The 18,908-nt window shown below is 44.9% G+C and overlaps 1 protein-coding gene across 1 annotated transcript; it reads left to right on the forward strand.

Moving 5' to 3' along the window:
- The first annotated feature begins 1,384 nt into the window (after positions 1–1,384).
- On the forward strand, positions 1,385–18,702 carry TICRR (TOPBP1 interacting checkpoint and replication regulator). The gene is made up of 22 exons (XM_030228557.2): positions 1,385–2,064; positions 2,614–2,899; positions 3,467–3,708; positions 3,963–4,206; positions 4,728–4,863; positions 5,550–5,692; positions 6,400–6,612; positions 7,261–7,409; positions 8,163–8,257; positions 8,615–8,708; positions 8,871–8,950; positions 9,291–9,527; positions 9,962–10,058; positions 10,279–10,351; positions 11,045–11,185; positions 11,685–11,775; positions 12,280–12,341; positions 13,133–13,288; positions 14,014–14,171; positions 14,391–16,662; positions 17,836–17,940; positions 18,271–18,702. The coding sequence occupies exons 1-22, from the start codon at positions 1,417–1,419 to the stop codon at positions 18,387–18,389; spliced, it is 5,841 nt and encodes a 1,946-aa protein (XP_030084417.2). The 5' UTR covers positions 1,385–1,416; the 3' UTR covers positions 18,390–18,702.
- Positions 18,703–18,908: the final 206 nt, after the last annotated feature.

Consider the following 18,908-nt stretch of genomic DNA (forward strand, 5'->3'; position numbering starts at 1 on the left):
TGGCTGGTCAATGGCAGTGACATGGTGTGGCTGGCTCCTCTTCAGAGCTCAAACAGCACAGCGATGTCAAGCAGCAAGAGATGTCAGCCCCGGCCAGAAGGGAGCACCCATCCCCGAGGCTGCAGGCTGCCCTCTGCACTTTTCAGGGACACCTGATGTCCTTCTCTTGCTCTTGGTGGCAGGTTACTCCTGCCCAGCCAAGTGGATCGGCTCGTGGTTCCAACTCATTAAACCCACTTGTGTTCACAGTCACCAGCAGAGCCAAATGGGCCCTGTAGTGCCCCTCGTCTTTGTTGCTCTATAAATACCACTGGCTCTGGTGACACTGGTTTGGGCTGGGCTGTTCTGGCTCTGGAGGTGAGGGTGGAGTAGACACCGGGGTGGGGATGCTCTGTGGGGATTCTTCTGCTGTGATCACACCATGACCACTGACACCACGGGGACAGACGTGCTTCCCTGCAGGGAGGGGCTGATGACAGCCCAGGGTCCTTGTCATCCTGGCAAGTATCCTGTCCAGGTGTCCTGACCCTACACCTTTTCATAGAATCGTCAAGTTTGGAAGAGCCCTTTCCAATCAAGCCTAACCATCAACAGAGCATTATCACTGTGACTTCTAAATCATGTCACCCAGCGCCACATCCAGACGCCTCCTGGACACCTCCAGGGATGGTGACTCCACCACTTCAATGACCAATCTATTTCAGTGCCTGACCACCCGAACAGTATTTTTTTTTTTTAAATATGTAATCTGAATTAGAATCTGAATTTTACCCATGCGGGCCCTGGGCTGTCCCAGGGAGTCTCGGGAAGGAGGATGCCGTGTCGGCAGGACCCTCCGGGCAGGCTCTGCCAGCGCTGTCCCCGTCCCTGCTGCCCGCGGGCGGTAGCGGGGATAAGGAGGCGCCGGTCTGCGGGCAGCCGCAGTCCTCTAGCGGCGCAGGAGGAGCCTGCCGGGTGCGGGGTGAGCAGGGCCGGGCCGGGGTCGCTGCTCAGCCCCGGGTCCCGCTCGGGCACCCCGCTGTGCCCATCGAGCGCCGCCAGCACCACCCCGTCCTGGTGACGTCATACCGTGCACTGAGTGACGTCACCGCCGCGCGCGCCCCGCCGGCTTTAAATTTTAAAACGGTGGCGGCGCCCAATCGGCTCGGTCTGCCCGCAGGGCCCCTTCCGTCACTGTTCTTCGCCAATGGTAAGGCAGCGCTCTGCGGGCGGCTGGCCAATCAGCAGCGAGCAGCCCTCTCACCGCCCCACCGCTTCGCCCTCCCGCTCGCCGTTCTCCGCCAATGGGAAAGGGAGGCGCGGGGAGTGGGCGTGGCGGCCGCTCGGCGGCAGCCAATGGGGGTCCGCGCTAGGCGAGGGCGCGAGCGGCCGTACCGGCGGGCGATGGCGGCGGTGGCGGCGTGACGGGTCCGCGCCATGTCGTGCTCGCACAGCGCGGTGTTCCTGCTGGACACCGCCGGCCCCGCGCGCCGCGAGCGCCTCCAGCGCGGCGCCCTCCGCCTGCTCACCCTCTTGGGCTGCCGCTTCGGCCTCTCCCGCCTCCGCTGGGCCTTCCGCTTCTTCGACTCGCTCGGCGGCCGCGGCGGCGCCTCGCGGGGCGGTGGGTTCCGCCCGCCCGGGCCCCGCGCCTGGGAGCGGTTCGAGGAGGAGCTGGCGGAGCGGCTCGGGGCACGGGCACCCGCCGCCCTGCCCGGCCCCGCGCCCCGCGCTGCCCTCACGCACAGCGGGCTCAAGGAGACGCTGCTCGACTTCCAGTGGGACCGGCCGGAGATCGCGTCCCCGGCCAAGCCGCCCCGCAGGAGCCGCAGGACGGGGCTGGCCGCCAGAGAGCCCCCGGAGGCGCCTCCCGAGGGTTTCGTGAATGCCGTGTTCCTGTTCTCGCCCTGCCCGCACTCGCGGAGGGAGCTCCGGCAGTTCGTGTCGGGGAACGACGCCCCCTCTTCCCCTGGAGAGCCGCCCTCGGCGCAGGAGCTAGCGGAGAAACTCCTGCCCAAAAGTGTGCAGGAGTTGCTCGTGGAACAGAAAATCAGCCTGTTCTGGGTGGACACTGCCGACTGGGCTCAGGTAACGGGGCCACACGGTACAGCTTTCAGCTGTGAGCACTAGCGGGACATCTGCCACACTGCTTTCTGGCATGAGTAATCTTTGGGTGGTAGGGAACCAGGCCAAGGTTCACTTACTGCCACATAATCTTCAGCAAGGAACTGAAATCTGGAGTGGAGTCGTCCACATGGAGACTGAGATACATCTGCAGTGGAGTAGCTGTACAGTGTTTATTGATAGGATGTCTTGTGCTTTGACTTAGAGGGATGTTACAGCTGTTCAGAATTGCAGATAAGCAGCTTGATAGTTCAGGTGTGTAGATACCAGATTTAAAAAAAAAACTGGCTCGAAAATATTGCTAGCTTTCAATTCACTGGGAAAAATATTTATTTTGTTAGGTTCCTGTGAAGGCTGATAAAGTCCATAAAAACCCTCAGAAGGCGCCATGTTTAGATGCTGTGGATATGTTTCATATGCCAGCTTTTCTGAAAAAGTGCAATCTATTTGTTTGCATGAAAGCTCTCTCACTGCCAACCTTAACTTGAGACCTCTCTGTTACTTTTTTTTCAGCTGATCGAATGCCCGGATCATGGTGGCTACTGGACAATGTGTGAAGTGATTCATCAGATGGGAGGCACCATTTTGCCAGCTGAAACCTTGGTGCACTGTTTGAGTCACCCCAGGGCAGATGCTGCTTCTGGCTTCCTCGGAGACTCCAGGTTCCAGGAGCCACAGGCTGTGCCTTGGGCCAGGCTTCTGCCCCTGGATGGGACTTTGAACTGTTTGTTCTCCAGGCCATCCCTGTATAGATCAGTGTTTCCTCAGCAAGAAGGAACATTGTTTCTCAGCATGCCTGGTAATTAAAAGCAAAGAAAAATATAGATGTGCATGGTAGTAACTGATCTCTTGTGCAGGGTCCTTGATAAGCTTCCCTTGTGAATAATGTGTGTAGAAGTAACTTCCAATATTTCAAAGCCCAAGTGTTTTTCTTTTAAAGTTCTGCTTATGCTCTACTTCTGCTCTACTTCTGGCCCATGTTTCTAATTTAGCCTCTTCAGTTTGCCATGCTCCTAGATGTTTGGATGAAAAGCTCCTTGCTGGTCCCACCTTTTAGAGGTGTACTCCCTTTTCTCATACAATTATTTGATTTAGCTAAAATAAGAACACAGATTAAAAACCACTTCTAAAGAAAACAGATCAGCTGTAAAGCAGCATGCAGGATGCATGGGGTCTTTCTTTTGTAGTGCTTCCATGCACTCAGCTCCTTGGGAGCATGGGGAGGAGGTCAGTCCTGCAACACACTTACTGCAGAGTATATTCCCTGTTTAGTCTTGGAACTCACTTTTTTGCCATTGAAGTTGTCTCTTCACCTTGATGGAAAAGGGTTGCTTTCAGACTTTTTCTTTGTCCTGTCCTTGCCCAGGAGGGAAGAAGCAGGAAAGCTGTGCCGTGATCCTGGAACCTCTTGCCATGAGCCAAAGACAGCTGCAGTGTCCAGTCAGCATTGTTGTGAAAGGAACCTTGACAGACTGGAGCTTGGCACAGGCTGGCCACTTCCTCACAGAGAGCTGGATACTGCAGAGCTCACAGGCTGAGCAGGGAGAATGTAGCAGGTCTCTGTTTCGTCAGCTGCTGAGGAGTCTGGTGGCTGAAGGACTGCATGTGGTAAATCTTCCTCTTTGCCTCAAACTGATACCTGTTCTGAAATGAACTGTGACAGAAGGGGTGGCAGTACCATGTTGTGAAGACAGTAATAGACACTGTACTGCAAACTGCTTATTTGAAGATGAATTCAGAACATTTTTTTTGATATGTACCTCTGTAACCTGCTTGTAAAGTATCTGTGCTCCTTAGGTCTCTGTATTTCTTGATAATGTAAACTCTTCTCTTTTTCCCTTTTTTATTCTTTTAAAATGCAGATTGCTGAAGTATCTCTGTCTAAGACTTGGTGCCCCTGCACTGCTGTTCTGTCACCTCTTTCTGGGGATATTGCAGTTCTGACTGTGCTTGGTCCTGAGAAGACTGCTGAAATTCAGGGATGCGGCCTTGAAGGAGCTGTAGTGGAAGACTCTTCCCAAGACTCTGCTACTCACCTGCCAGAGATTGTGAATAGTGTGTTGAGTGAAATTGACATGTCAGTGGAAGATTCTCTGGCCAGTCTGGGTAGGTATCAGGAAAGGCAAAACTCGCCATCTTTTGATAATCTCCAGATCTGCAGTAGAAAAAACCTAAAGTTAATGATTTTCTCCTTGAGGAGTCTAATTTCTAGGACTTGTTCATTGTGTCATCTGCAGCTAAGGCCTTGTGATGTGATGCAGAAAGAAATCTGTATGGGTGTAGCTTTCTGTTTTATTGAGAGTGTTAGTTTCCATTAGCTTGCAGATAAAGCACAGCTACATGTGCCTGAGGACATGCTTTTAGAAGGAGGCTTCCTAAAATGTGTCACTTGGGCCATCCCTGGCCAGTAAAGCCTTTGGGTGGGACTGCAGCAAGGAGGCTGCTTTTACATGAGTGTTTTCTGTTAGAGTGGATCTTCTGATATCATAGAGTACATCTTCCGATGTACTGGCTGTGAAATTGTCTCGAGGATCAAAGGTTTGTGAACCTCTGTCTTTGAGCTTCTGTGAAGCTTCTGCCACTTAGTTCAGCTTTTCTTATTTTTGAGTATGTGTGTGTCTGTACAGGAGAAGAAGCTCCAGTGCCAGAGTGGGTCCAACGGGAGCTGTCCCATACAGGGGGCTGGCATCCTTCAGTGCTGGAAGCGTGGTATCCTGCATCCAATGCTTGTGGAGCAAGCTCAGATCTGATGGAGTCATTCAGGTATTTTTCTGAATGTCTCTGAGCAATAATCAAGGATTTCTGCTTCCTATTAAGGGAGTATGGCTGTAGCATTGCTTAGAGTTCTAGAATTCTACTGCTTTTATTTCTGTACTCAGTTTACTGGTGGCTTATCTCTTCGTGGGGTATATAGACAAAAGAAACTGGGAACTAGATGTTTGGGTATCAGTTTGCATGGATTAAAATTTGGGTAGTTTCAGGAGTTATAAAGGTCACTTAAAATGACCTTAAGCTACTTGGGAAATGACAAATTTTAGCTTTTATGGGATGGTAAGATCCAGTGCAAGATACTGAAGATGTGGTTATGTTCTCACAGTTGGTGTTTATTTGGAATGAACTTGCTTTCTTCAAAGAGCTTGCTGAGTGAAACAAAAGAGCCTAATGCAGGGAAATTTAGAAAGCACAAAGCTGCTCATTTAGTTTTGTGATACAGATCAGTGCCAGATCCTTTGTACATTAATGTAGTGCTTGTTTCCAGCATTTTGAGGGTTTGGGTTTTCTGCATCTCCTAAGTGTGTTGGGGAACGGGTGCTGGAAGAGTCACTAGTGTGTGCTACTTGCACTATATTGCTGCAGACTGGAATCTACCTTGTTTCTGTTCACAGGAAGGAAGGGATATGCTTCCTACTCCCACCTTCTTTTGATAACTGTATTGTTCTTTTATACAGGCTCCTGCAGGTTCCTTGTGCTAACAGGAAGGATGGTGCAGACCAGTCTGATGTGGAGCTCTCAGAAAGTCTGTCTGAGCTGTACCAGAGAAAATTCAGTGAAACCTCTGCTGCAGCTGGACCAGGAAATAACAAAAAAAGACGTATGTATAGTTTGGGGTTACATGTGTGTATTGTCAATAAAAGATGATGCATGAACTCCAGAGATCTGTACTCTTAAGTAGTACCATGGTATAGATATTTTTTTTTATCTAGGGACAGTCTCATTTGATTATTAGTATTAGGTTAGTCCTGTAGTAGAACCCAAATTATTGTAATTCTGGGCTGTGCAGTGAGTGACAAATCTGTTTAAAGCAGCATGCAGAGCTCTGCAGTTTAATTAGCTGTTGAAACAGGGACTGCTCCAACTACTAGTAAATACTGCAACCTCTCAATTTTGTTCTAATTAGAGAAATAAAATACTTTTTTCTAGAAGAGTTTAATCATTTCATTTCTCTGCACTAACTACATCTGACTTTACCTTAGCTTTATGTATCTGCAAGTCCTGCTGTCAGCTGTTTCTATTTCTGTTACATAGGATTGCTGCCTATGTATATAACTTCTGATTAAACCTGTGTAAGTTCTTATGCAGAGCAATATGCACCTGGCTTTTTGTTTGGAGAAGTAGCTGCCTGCTACACTGCCTATATGTTGATTTCACAAGGAAATACCATGGGCTATGTTTTCCTCTAGGAGGAGATTCAGGATTACTAAGGTCACAGTAATCCAGAATTCAGTGTTGTTCTCTGTCTTGGATGGAGTTCCTGCCCCAGTGTGCCTGTTGGTAAAACTCTCTGTTGTGGCATTACAGGTGGGGTTCCCCGAACTCCAGTCAGGCAGAAGATGAAGACTATGCCCAGATCCCTGCAGATGCTCAATGTAGCAAGACTGAATGTAAAAGCTCAGAAGTTTCAACCTGATGCTGTGCCACCAGCAGTGAATGAGAAGGTTCCACAGAAGCTTTCAGCAAAAAGATTGGATGAAAAGGTGGAAGGAAAGGCAAAAGCACTTAAAATATCAATTGGTGTGTGTTAAGTCCTTTTACCTTTCTGTCTTGATACATCACATATGAACTCTTGATATCCTGATACAGGAGTCGTAGAGGATTTTTATGGAAGGGAGAGCAAAGGGTAATAATGGAATATTCAGTACCAAGGAGCAGATCAGTGTTTGAGTTTCTGTATCTTCAGCATGGCAAAGAGTAGACATTTTCCCCACCCTTCTGCCATTTAGTTTCTGATTCTTTACAAATTGGTGTTACAGCTGTTTCTGGGGTTAGTTTCTTGCCTTGTATTCATCTGAAAAAAACAACAGGGATTTACCTTTTAAGTTTTTTTAACCAAAAGAAATAGAGGGAAGCACTCATCAAGGTATAACTGGAAATGTAGTCCTATTTATTAATTAGGCAGAAATAAAGGGCATTTTTTAACTGCTTCAGTAGCCTGAAAGTTTGCTGATCTTAAGCAAACTTGGTTGATTATAGGACTGATTTAGCTTATAATATGTCATGGGCCTGAACCTGGGACAGCCTCTGTTAATGTGGTGTGGATGCATCATTGCTGGAGGAAATATTTATTATTAACTCTGCTGTTCCCTGCTTCATCTGGGTGAGTATTTTATCAGGAAGGTGTGGTGAACATGCATTTAGTTAATGGAGACCATTTCGTTGCAGACTTCCAAACAGAGGAGGAGCTGCAGTCCCACTTGGCTGCAAGCTACCAGAAGGCTGTTGCTGAGGGAATTCCCTCATCTGTGTGTGCCCAGAATATGATCATGGCCATTAAAAGGTTCTTGAAAATACAAGATGCTAAAGAGAAAGAGGTAGGTGAGAGCATGTGGGCAGGGTTGTAACTGATCTGGAAGTTAGAATTTTTACTATTTTGGGCTACCTTTCCTTCATATTCTCTGAGGTTTTATGAGGTTTTATGTGGAGGTCCACCATGGTCATTGACTGCTTCTGTCTGTGAGGACATAACAGTGAAAAACTGGATGTTTGTAAAAAATGTTGGAAAATCCAGTTCAGTTATCAGTTTAGAACTTTGCTAAATGTTGCAAGATGTCTTTTCTTCACATTGACCTCCTTACAAATTCTGGTTTCAAATACAGTATTTTAAAAAATACATTCTTGCAAACTCTATTTTAAAGAAGAACATGCATCTTTTGTTTTTGCATTACGTGGCAAATCTAGGCCTGGCTTTGTCAGGAAAGAGAAATTGTTCAAGGTATTTCTTACAATCTTTAGCGCTATTAATAGCCTTACAATAATCTGAAACCAAAACTGGTAAACCTGTGATTAATTTAAAAAAAACCACTGTGAAAGACAACAGCAAAGTGGATCCAGAGTGAAGAAGGCCTAGAGCTGTGAGCAAGAGACCTCTGTGATTTCAAGCTCTAAGTTGTTTTATTTCATAACTCTGTTACTGAAAGGAAAAAGTAATTAATTTCCTTGAAATAAAAGGAAAAAATTGTACTTCCAAAAGAATAGGTTGGGGTGGTAACTGGGGGATGAGAAAGGAACCTGCTCTGCAGATAGGGAACAGTTTTGAAGTTCTTGCTGTCATTATGTGTCTGCAGGTGGCCTGTGTGGGAAGAGTCAGAAACCATCTCCTGAAGACCAGCAAAATGCTCAGACCACAGCATGGCTCACAGAAGGAGACCAAAGTCAGAGAGTATGAGACACTGTATTTACTTCAGCTTCTGAGATACTGTGGAGTTGGTTAGCAGTTTTTAATGGTGGCTTTTTTCTACAACTGGAAAAGTATTTACATGGGACAAATATTTCAAGGGTAATCTCTGGTTGCAGTAAAACCATTTCATTAAATGCAAATATACCCGTGCTGTGTGATAAGCACTGCAGCCAATATCTGGAGTGAGGTATCTTTCTTGCCACCCAAATGAAATGCTAACTAAATATTGCTGTCAAAAGGAACACTTCCCATCCCATTGCTTTTTTGAGCACACCTTTTGCAGTAAATCTGCTGTTTGCAGTAGAAAAAGAGGTGGTGGATAATTGCTTGTTTCCTTAGGTGCCGACTGCAGGTATTTTTGCGCCTTGAGTTGTGCCTCCAGTGCCCTTCACTGCAAAGTAATGCTGAGGAAATGGAGCAACTGTTAGAAGAGGCAAGTATAAACCAGGTTGTGTTTCTGCATGGCACTAGAAATGTGTACCTGGAACCTGCTTTTTCTTTGATTTTACACTAACACTTCACATTCCTTACTAAAATATCTGGTGCTGCAGCTGGCACACCTTAATCTATTTTGCCACCTGACCTTCTCTTCCAGGTGACAGATATGCTGCGCATCTTATGTCTGACTGAAGACCCAGCCTATCTTACAAAGTTTCTGGAGGAAATATTAGAAGTGTAAGTTATTTGGCCTGGCTTATGTATTGCTGGGGACTATGGTTTGGGTCAGATGTTATCTGTGAGTAGAGAGCAATCAACAGCTTTGATTTACTGCATCTTTGTAATTCTCAGAAATTTAGACGTGTGCTCTTTATTATGCTTATATTTTGGTTAAAGAAAAAGTAGCTGATAAGCAAATAAACGAATTAAAAAAACCCAGTTGATATTCCAGTTGATAACCCAGTTTGTTGTTTTTAAATGGGTATGTAAGGACAAGGATTTAGTTCACACCTTGGGTTTGAAATATCAAAGTTTCAAGGAGGGGTGTATTTCATGTATGTTCTCTCCGGTATTCCAGGTATATGAATTCTATACCGAAAACCCTCGGAGATATTTATTATGGTCTGGGTACACAAATACCTCCGAAGCTGGCATCTGTTCTGCCTTCAGACTTCTTCAGTGATGACTCCATGACTCTGGATAGCAAATCTCCAGGCCTTCCTCCCTCTTTATCATCTGTCTTAACTCCCAGTGCTGTTTGCACTGAGAGCGATCAGCTGGAGGAGCTGCGCACCAGATCTGCCAAAAAGAGAAGGTAGTAACTCCAAACAGGAGGCAGCTCTTTGTTGACTATAAAAAATACAGTTCTTGATTCTGTATTTGTATCTTATGCAAAAGTAGATTTCAGGAGCATCTTCCATGAGAGGAAAAGCATGCTATGCTGTGCAGTAGCTGACCTATATTGTTAAAGATAAAACTGATTTACTGGAGATCTCTGTGTTCATATCACTGGGGTTCTGTGTTCCTATCAGAATATTGTGAATGAATTCCAATACCAGCCTTAGGAATAGCTTTTTATATTGCAAATCATATCCCAGTGTTGTAGTAAGTGAGGTATCAATGTAATTTGCAAATTGAATTTGGGTAAACACTTCCTATCTCTTGAGTCACACCTAAATTAAATTGTCAGTAGGTTGATAACTCTGCTTTTGATCCTATTTTAACTTAATTTTTTTGTGTTTTCTGAAGGAATAATGTGTTAGCCAGACACAGGAGCATGACAGAAGCACCACAGAACTTTCGTCAAATTGAGATTCCCAAGGTAGCCAAGAACCCCATCAGAAAGGTAAAGCTCTTCCAAAAGGATTGTCTGTGAGTTGAGATGCTTGACTGCAAAAACTCTTGCTCTGTATTCCCTTAGTAAGTGCCCTGTATCAGCTGTACAGAGATCAAATTGTTCTGAAGGAAAATTTGAAATAATGTGTGGTTTAGAGCTTGTAGTTAATATTCATTCTTAAACATAATATATTGCACTGCTGCTGAGGCTGATTTCTCATTTGTTTCAGGAGAACTCGCATTCTTACCTTGCCACTGAGAAGTCCCAGCAGATGCCTTTGCTGCAGAAAGAGGCAGTGCAAGGTATATTGACTTCTGGCTTGTTCATGGAAAGGTGCATCTTCAGCACATGTTGTCCCTGTAAATTTTACTGAGCCATGATGAAATTATGCTGAGGCATGCTGGAAATCTGAAGGAAGTTTTGCTGAGCTGTGCAGAAACTTTGAGGGGAAAAAAATATGTGGTATTCTGTGTACTCATACACAGAAAACTTAAATTTCATGTCCTCAAAAGAAAACCTTGACTCTTGAAATTATTTCCAACTTCTCTGTCCTGAAAAGAAAATGGGGACAAGAAAGACTATATCTGAAAATAGGATATATCACCACAAATACTTCTTAAAAATAAATCTCATGTGTCCTCTGAACCAAGATGTGCTTTGGTTGAGATTTTGTAGTGCACCTAATGTTCCACATGGGACTCTGACTGTCTGCTTTTTCTGCTATGGCATCTGCTTGTAGTTTATTGCTGGAATAATGCAAATAATAACAAATTCAGAAGAGAAGGCTGGAATGGATTTAGAGGAGGACATATTCCAGTAGCAGCAAAAACAACTTTTCAAAGCATTTTAGCTTCTAAAAGGTTGTCTTTCCATGCTGGTATATTGTTCTATCCCATGTCACCTGACGAAATTACCTTTGTATTTTTTTCCTTTCTTTTTTTTCCCTTCTGCTTTTCCTTGTAATCTGATATTTTCTTGCTTTTATTGTCTCACAGAGGTTACAAAGGTAAGGAGGAATCTCTTCAATGAAGAGATACTTTCACCATCAAAAAGGTCGCTGAAAAAGATGCTTAGAAGCCACTCAGTATCAGCTGTGGAGGGCCTAAAATACAAATGCACCAATGAGGGCAACAAAGGTAGGATATGACTTGCACATGTAGGATTGTTGTGGAAGAGCTTTTGCTAAAATTCCTATTTTTGCATTCTCAATTCTATGAAACAATTATGATCTGTTTTTAATAAAGGATAAAAAGAGGTCATTGCTGTGGTGTTTGGAGGGTGAATAATGGATGATGTTAAAACAAACCTGTTTTTACTAAACTCTTTACATCTTGTAAAGAAAATTAAAAATGCTTGGTTAAAAAAGGATCTGTGAAATAAAGATGAATAATGAAAGTTATCTCAGTAGGTTAACTATGTCTGTCATGGTACAATACTGAGGGAGTGGGAGGAGGTGTAGACACTGGACTGAAATAATGATAGCTTGTGAGTGCTGGCAGACAGCACAGTAGTTCTGTATTGACTTAAGAATAACTATTGTCATTCTTAAGCTGAAGCCTGTACAAAACTGTATTTATTTATATTTTTCAAGTGCTTTATAATGGTGTGATGTTACAGCTCTTACATGATTTTTAGATCATCGCAAGTTATTGACCAAGAGAGTTGCAGAAACACCACTGCACAAACAGGTGTCCAGGAGACTCCTACACAAGCAGATCAAAGGCCGGTGAGTTCTTTCTGAATTTCTTCAGTAACTATTGGCTGCCTAATTAATGGCTATGGGCAGAATTACCAGGTATCATTGCAGTCAAAGGTGATCTTCACTTAAGGCAGTAAGAGAACCAGTGGAGGCTAAATGCCATTGCTTAAGTGGGGGGAAATACTGCTTGCTTCATCATGTAAGTCAGGCTGCTTTCATTCCTGCAGCTAAGGTCCATTTAGGTTCAGTTGCTGATTCAAGGGCTTATGAAGAAAAGGCTCCTGCTGTGGGCTCCAGGCTGAATTGTAGCATTTTCTTTCATGTAGAACTGTTACCTGTACATCTAGGGAGCTACCAGTACTTAATTGCATGTCAGTAGGAGGCAAAGTGCTTACTGGTCACTCACTTGGAGTAGCCCACAAAGCAATATATTGGTGTAGAATAGAGCACTGCTTCTCAGTCTCTGTGGCAAGTTCTGTTCCTGTAAATGTGCTCAGTATGCTAAGCCCAAAATGTCTGTTGTTTCTCAAGGTCTTCTGATCCAGGTTGTGACACTGGTGTTGTAGAAGAATCTCCAGAGAAGGCCATATATGGTGAGCACTGATTTTTTCATTAAAGGTGGTTTGGCTGTATCGTAGCTTGTAAGATGAGTGTGCTTTGATTTGGCTAATTCATTAGAAGTCAGTCCAAAAGTGTTGTACTGTACTGTTCTGTTCTGACAGAGCCACTTGCTGCTCATTGCTTTAACAGTTCTGTACAGTCTAAGTTAAGAACGAGAGGTAGGTAGTCTTTTAAATGAAAAAACGTGAAGGACTTGAAGGGTGAACAAGATTCTGAGCTGCTATAATTACTGTCAAACCAGCACATGCTTATTTTTAATGTAACTTCACCATGTTGTGCTGTGACCCTGCTCTGATTTCTGCTGTAACAGACAGCCACCTGGCTCTGGGGAGTGTCTCTTATGTTGGCTACTGCTGTTCCTTTTCCCCAGAAGGGAAGAAAAAAACAGCATGTCTGGGCAAGCAGGAAAAGGAAATTGCTAGCAAAAAGAGAAGAGCATTAACCCATCTTTTAGCTTGGTTGTAACTTGCATTGAACATGGTTTTTCTAGCATTCCTTTCCGTATAATTGCTAAAGGGGAATGAGAGTAATCATGAGTTAGAGGAGGAGCATCATGCTTTAGGAGATTTGTATGCATAAATATTCCAAAATCCTCAAGGAAACTGAACATTTGCTTCACCTGCTGCCTTCCTGGGTGAGACAGGTTCTCTGTAGAGAAGTTTCTTCTGAGAGTATGTTCCTTGCAGTTGTGAACTGTTCCTGATGATGTGCCCATTGCTGAGGGGGAAAGAAGGCTCAGTCTGCAATGTCCTTGCCTTTTCAGAAGCAGGTTTGAGAAGAAGCCCACGCATCAAACAGCTGTCTTTGAATAGGACCTGCTCTGGTGTTTTCTATTCCACTACACAGCCCAGCTCAAAAAATTCACAGCACCTCCACCAGGGACAAGAAGAGGAGAGCTGTAAACTGCAGGATGCAGAAGGTACTGAGTGGGAATTGAGCAGACTGATACTGCTGATCTGAAAAGCTGACATGGATAGCTCTGAGTTTGATTTGATTTGGCTCTACAAGAGACTGTAAGAAGCTAAGAGCTGTCATGTAATATCTTCCGTAGACAGAAATACATCCTCAGTAATTATTTTTTAATTGGTAATCTGAATTTTGAGGATGGTAAGGCATCTATTTCCATGATGAATTCACTGCCAACTTAACAAACCAGTCAGGCCCATTTAACAGAATACTGATTTGTCAGTCTGCACTCCTTAAAAGCAGTGAAATCCTTGTAAAATATGGGACAGAAATCCTATAGCTTACTCTGTGGCAGCATAAAGCAATGACTGATGGGATCTTCTTTGCAGGCTTTCTCAGTAGGATTATCAGCTAAAAATGGTGACACTTAGTTCTTTATATTCTACTTATTAGAATCCTTAGTCATGAACCAGAACTATCTAAAGCTACAAGCTATAAATAGAATAAGAGGCTGAGGTATTTTATACCTTTTTTTACCATTGGAGCACTCTTTCTAAAGATGGGTATTAATTTCACAATGGGAAATAACAATAATTCTGGTGAAGCTTTAACTCTTGGTTGGAAAAGAACATGTCAGGGATATGAGCTTTTTATACTGCTTTCCACACATCTGACGTGACTCAGACAATTGTGGCACGTTACTTTGTGTTAGTTAAATTGTACTGTTCCATTTTATAGGCCTTAACCACCATTCAGAGAGCCCCCCCATCCAGAGTCCCAAGAGGTTTTTCTTTGGTGCAGTCATTGACATGGGTAGTCCAGCAGGGAAGCATTCACCTGGAAGGAGGAGAACAAGAAAAGATTCCTTACACTTAGAGGAGCTCACCTCATGTCAGGTAGAAACAGTTACCTACCTCTCTTTCTCTTTCTTCCCATCCTTGTTTTCTCCTCCATTCATCAGCATCTTAAATTTAGTGTTCATTAAGTCTCATCCAGTGGGCTTTTTATGTTTCAGATCTTGGGAAGTAAATATGAATATGGATAGATAATGAGATAGATAATACTCCTGGAGTAGAACAAGCATGATTCTTTAATATTTTATTTTTCCCCTGCAGACTCCTAGAAGAACACCTCATAAATTTACCCAGAAGCCACTGAATTCTGCCAGTAAGCTCCCAAGGAGATCACCTCGCCTTGTCCATAGGACACCTCAGAAGCTGGAGAAGACACCTGGCAGAAGTCCAGCAGCTAAGCAGACTGTAGCTAAATGTTTGGGAAAGTACTTTTCTCATCCTGCACAAAGGGTCAAGTCTCCGTCTGCGCTAACTAACAGCAAGAGGGTTCACTCACTGCAAGTAACTGTTGAGGACTGCTGTGCAGCTCTAATACTTTCCCCTCCTTGCAAAGAGCCTGGCTGGCAAACACCAAAACGTGAAGGGTTCACAGCCTCTGTATTACCTCCAAGAGATTCAAATCCAACTGCTTCTTCTCCCCCCTCTGCCACCCAAGAAAGTCTTCGGACTCCAAGACGTTCCTTGAGATACCTCTCAAAATTAGCATCTCCAGTTAGTGCTCGGAGGCAAATCCTCACAACGGAAATTCAGGTGCAGTCAGATCAGTTATCTCAAGCACCTGAAAGGACACCCAGGAAACTTGAAGATCCAGGTTCAAAGTTATGTACTAGCTCACTGAGTACAGATATACCTCAACTTGCTACGAGGCCAGAGCCTCTCTGCAGTTCTCCACTCCATGAAGGTTCCACAAACACTGTGACAAGCTGCTCTACTTCCCACACGCAGCCTGGGGAGTCTGGCTGGGAACCTGGTGCATCTAAACCATCTTCTCAAAAGACTCCAGGTATTACTGGTACCTCACTGAGGTCCCTGCTTCACACACCCAAGCAGGCCAAATGTGAACCAGGTTCTAGAGGAGAGAGCCTCACATGTGCAACACTTGGAGAAAATGAGGACAGTCGTCATAGTAGTGGTGGTAACTGTTCTGTGGAAAACCTTCAGCTTCATCAGTCCCAAGTTACTGAAAATACTTCTGTATTGGAGAAAAATAAACAGATGGATAGAGTGTCTCAAAAGTCTCCTTCAAGGGAGGACTTGGAAAACTTGGAAAACCATTTGTCTGCAAAACCTTTTGCTGGAGGGCAGGATCATGCACAGAATGCTGAGAGAGACTGTGAGCCATCAGTTAAGGGGGAGAACTGCAGTGCAAACACCTGTGAGTCCTTCCTAAGCGATTTGCAAACAGTTAGTGATGACTTGGAAGCAAGAGCTGTGCTGAGGGAAGAATGTATAGGAGTGAAGGCTCCAAGTCTCAAGAGACGCTCCAGATTTGCCCTGAATGCTTCCCCTCCTGTGCAGAAGTCTCCTCCTGCCTATTCCTTACGCTGCACTGCAGACAGGAGGCAGCGGGAGGCTGCGGCGCGCATGGGGGAGCCTCAGCTCACAGCCAAGTTCTCGACTCCTGAAAGTCATGGCAAACTTCCTTCTGCCAGCCCACCGACCTACGAGGTGGAAATTGAAATGCAGGCTTCAGGCCTGCCCAAGCTTCGCATTAAGAAAATTGGCTCTTGCTCATCCTTGGAAGTTCAGCCCGAAGCAAGTGCCAGCAAAGCCAGGGGAGGAGAAAGCCCCTTCAGTGATTTTGCTATGACCTGGTGCAGCAAGCACCCAGGAAAACTAGCAGCTGCCTGTGTTTCTCCATCCTGCTGCCGTTCTTTCCATAGTACACCTGGGAAAGGTGCAGGACAAACCTACATATGCCAGTCATACACCCCAACAAGCTGTGCCTCTACTGTCACCTCCCCGTTCCCATTGGAAGCAGTTCTCCAGACACCTTCTCCAAAGCAGAAGGGGAAAACTACTCCTGATGCCATCAATGACTGGCCTCGGCGGAAGAGAGCAGCAGGCAGCACTGCTAGTGTGAGCTGTGGTCTGAGCGAGAGGAGTGCTGATGATCGGACACGGGCATCAGCAGGCAGAGAGAGAACAATGAGGATCTCAGAACACTGCAGCAGCAATGTGACAAATACTCTTGGGGAATTTGAACTGGAAGGGATTTGCAGGCTCCAGGATCAGGCATCTCCTAGTGACTCTGAACCGAAGGCTGATGAGAACTCTGCCGTGGGAAGCTTTGGCTTGAAATCTCGGAAGCGGGTCTTTACTTACCTATCACCAGAAAAGGAGGAGAACCATAGTGCCAAGAGATCATGTCCTGACAGGGGCAGCTTGGATCTCACTGGCTTTTCCACAGATGAGGGCAACAGAAGTAAATCAAGGACAGACTCCGTGCTTCCTGAGAAACCAGGAGCATGTGCCCTCAAAACACTAGAGCAGCACAGTTTTCTAGGGGATGATGATGTCTTCCTTATGTCAGGTAATTAAATGGCATGAAAGACACTCCACTGAAATTCAGATGTGGTTAAAAATGGGGGTTAGACTAAAACAAGAGCACAGTTGTTTCCCATGTAATTATCCAAGGGAGAGTGAGGTGAAAGGGGAGTGACTTGTAGATGACATGGAAGATAATTATGTGGAGAGGCAGACTGGATATGAGGAGTATTAACAATGGAAGAGAGATCAGAGAAATATGAAAGAGCAGAAAGCTGGAGGAACTAAAAGGCAAGTTTGAGAACTTGAGGAGAGAGGATCCCTGTTGCATCCAGCTGGTGATTTGTTCAGGTTTGTGTTGATGACACTGCCTGTTTCTGCCCAGCATTCAGCTCTGAAGCCATTGAGCCAACAATCTTCAGTATAAAGCTTGGTCTTGGTGGTGTTAGTCCTGTGGATCTTGGTGTTTATTGCTGCTCCAGTTGTCTCTGCCCCTGGCAGTGGGCCACTTGAAAGTGCTACCAGAAATTATTCCTTTGCTAGCAATAATGTATCAGGAGGTGTATGGGTTTAAGCTGCCTTTCTGCCTTTGCTGTGGATACGGACAATTCAGCTAACCCTGGTGAAACAGGCTGTTTAGTTCTGTAAACAAGGCCTTGAGAATTTCAAATACTTAATCTGGTATTGTAGAAATTGCAGGGGGCTGTGGCAGGTGTTCTGTAGTCATTGCACAAAGCTTTGGTGTGTTTTCTCTTGCAAGGAAAGATGTGTATACAGAGGCAGTGTCTTACTCAACATTATCACAGAAAAAAGGCCAAATCTTGAAGCAACATTAATCCATATTCAGGACATGAAATAATAGACTTAAGATGGTCCTGTAAGAGACTTTTTGTACCTATAGACCTTGTGTGTGTATTTCTATATCATTATGGTTGTAACAGTTTTCTTCCAAGAAACGTGAATTACCTGTGTTTAATACAAGTGAAGTGATTTTCTGCTAAACCAGCTAAAAAAATTAAATGTGCTAAGAGCTGATTCCAGACTGCCATTTACCTTTCTAAAATGCTAAAACACCACTGTGACAGCCTTGAGTTTATTTCAGATAAACTCAAAATATCACTTACACTGATGTCAGTTTTGAGGTAGCATAAAGGCTGTGGTGAGACAACATTTGAGTTGTTGAGTAGTTTTGCTGCAGCATCTCACTGTGCTTCTCCAGGCTCCACCCCACCCTTGAAGAGTGGACTTTGTGCCAGCAGCCTTCGAGCCCTGACCCAGTCTCCACTGCTGTCCCCACCGCCGGCTCAGAGGAAGCGCGTTCAAGGTAAGCACAGGAGAGGAAAGGCTGGGCTCGAGCACACTGCCTGTGCTCTCTGCTTGCCTCCAGCTAGTAAGAACAAAACCATGCTGTGCTGGGGGTTGGGCTTTGGGCAGAAAACCTGTATCTGCCACTGCTGTGTTCAGTGTCTTGGTCTCATATACTTACAAGAAACTTGGCATGAACTGGGAAGTTTGGAAGGAGATAAAAGTTGCTGAAGAATGAAGAGAGAGTAGCTACATGGGAAGTGCAACTTCCACTTGGTATTTGGCTTCTTGGAATCACCAGTGAATTCTGGTGAACTGTGGATTTCACGTATTCTTTCTGTTTTTGTAGAAGAGGAATCTGATGCTGTCCAAATTACTGCCAACCAGGAGCTGTCTCCATTCCACATCATGATTTCCAGGAGGCGTCGCCTTAGCAGGACTTACTCACGGAAAAAGCTGCTCAGTTGAAGTTTGGAGCCCGGCCAGCATGGGAAATTTTGTATTATCCCAGCTGTACAACACACCTTTTAACAAAGACTGTCTTTTGGTGCTAGACTGGAGCTGCCTTGTGTTGGTAGGCCACTGGATTCAAGCACATGGCAGTAGAAATAAGGACCACTCTAAAAATTTATGGTTTCTTCCATCCATTCAAAGCTTAGCTTGGTCTTTCTGCTAGTGGAACCTTAGAGTGAGTTCTGCAGTGAAGGGCCAATTCTCCCAGGTTAAGAGGGAGAATTGCCACTTTTCTACAGCTCTTGTAAAATAAACTGATGAATTTTCATTGTGTCCTTTAATCCAAAATCTGTATTTGGCTTGAGGGATGTGGGCTGCAGGAAGGAGGATGCTGGAGGCGAACGGGTACAGAACAAGCTGCGTGCTCCTGCTGTGTCTTGTCCTGATACTAAATGGATCCCTCTGTTAATTGCTTCCAGTTTGCCACAGCTTAGTGGGAAAATAACAAGCAGATTAATTAATTAGCCAAGTGCC

This window comes from Serinus canaria, chromosome 10, assembly GCF_022539315.1.
Source record: "Serinus canaria isolate serCan28SL12 chromosome 10, serCan2020, whole genome shotgun sequence".
Taxonomy (NCBI): domain Eukaryota; kingdom Metazoa; phylum Chordata; class Aves; order Passeriformes; family Fringillidae; genus Serinus; species Serinus canaria.

Bases quoted from the DNA above. Each gene is read 5' to 3' on its own strand.
- TICRR (XM_030228557.2), top strand. From the start codon at position 1,417: ATGTCGTGCTCGCACAGCGCGGTGTTCCTGCTGGACACCGCCGGCCCC. The intron at 9,528-9,961 runs GTAGTAACTCCA...TGTTTTCTGAAG, and splicing joins AGATCTGCCAAAAAGAGAAG to GAATAATGTGTTAGCCAGAC. The intron at 17,941-18,270 runs GTAAGCACAGGA...CTGTTTTTGTAG, and splicing joins TCAGAGGAAGCGCGTTCAAG to AAGAGGAATCTGATGCTGTC.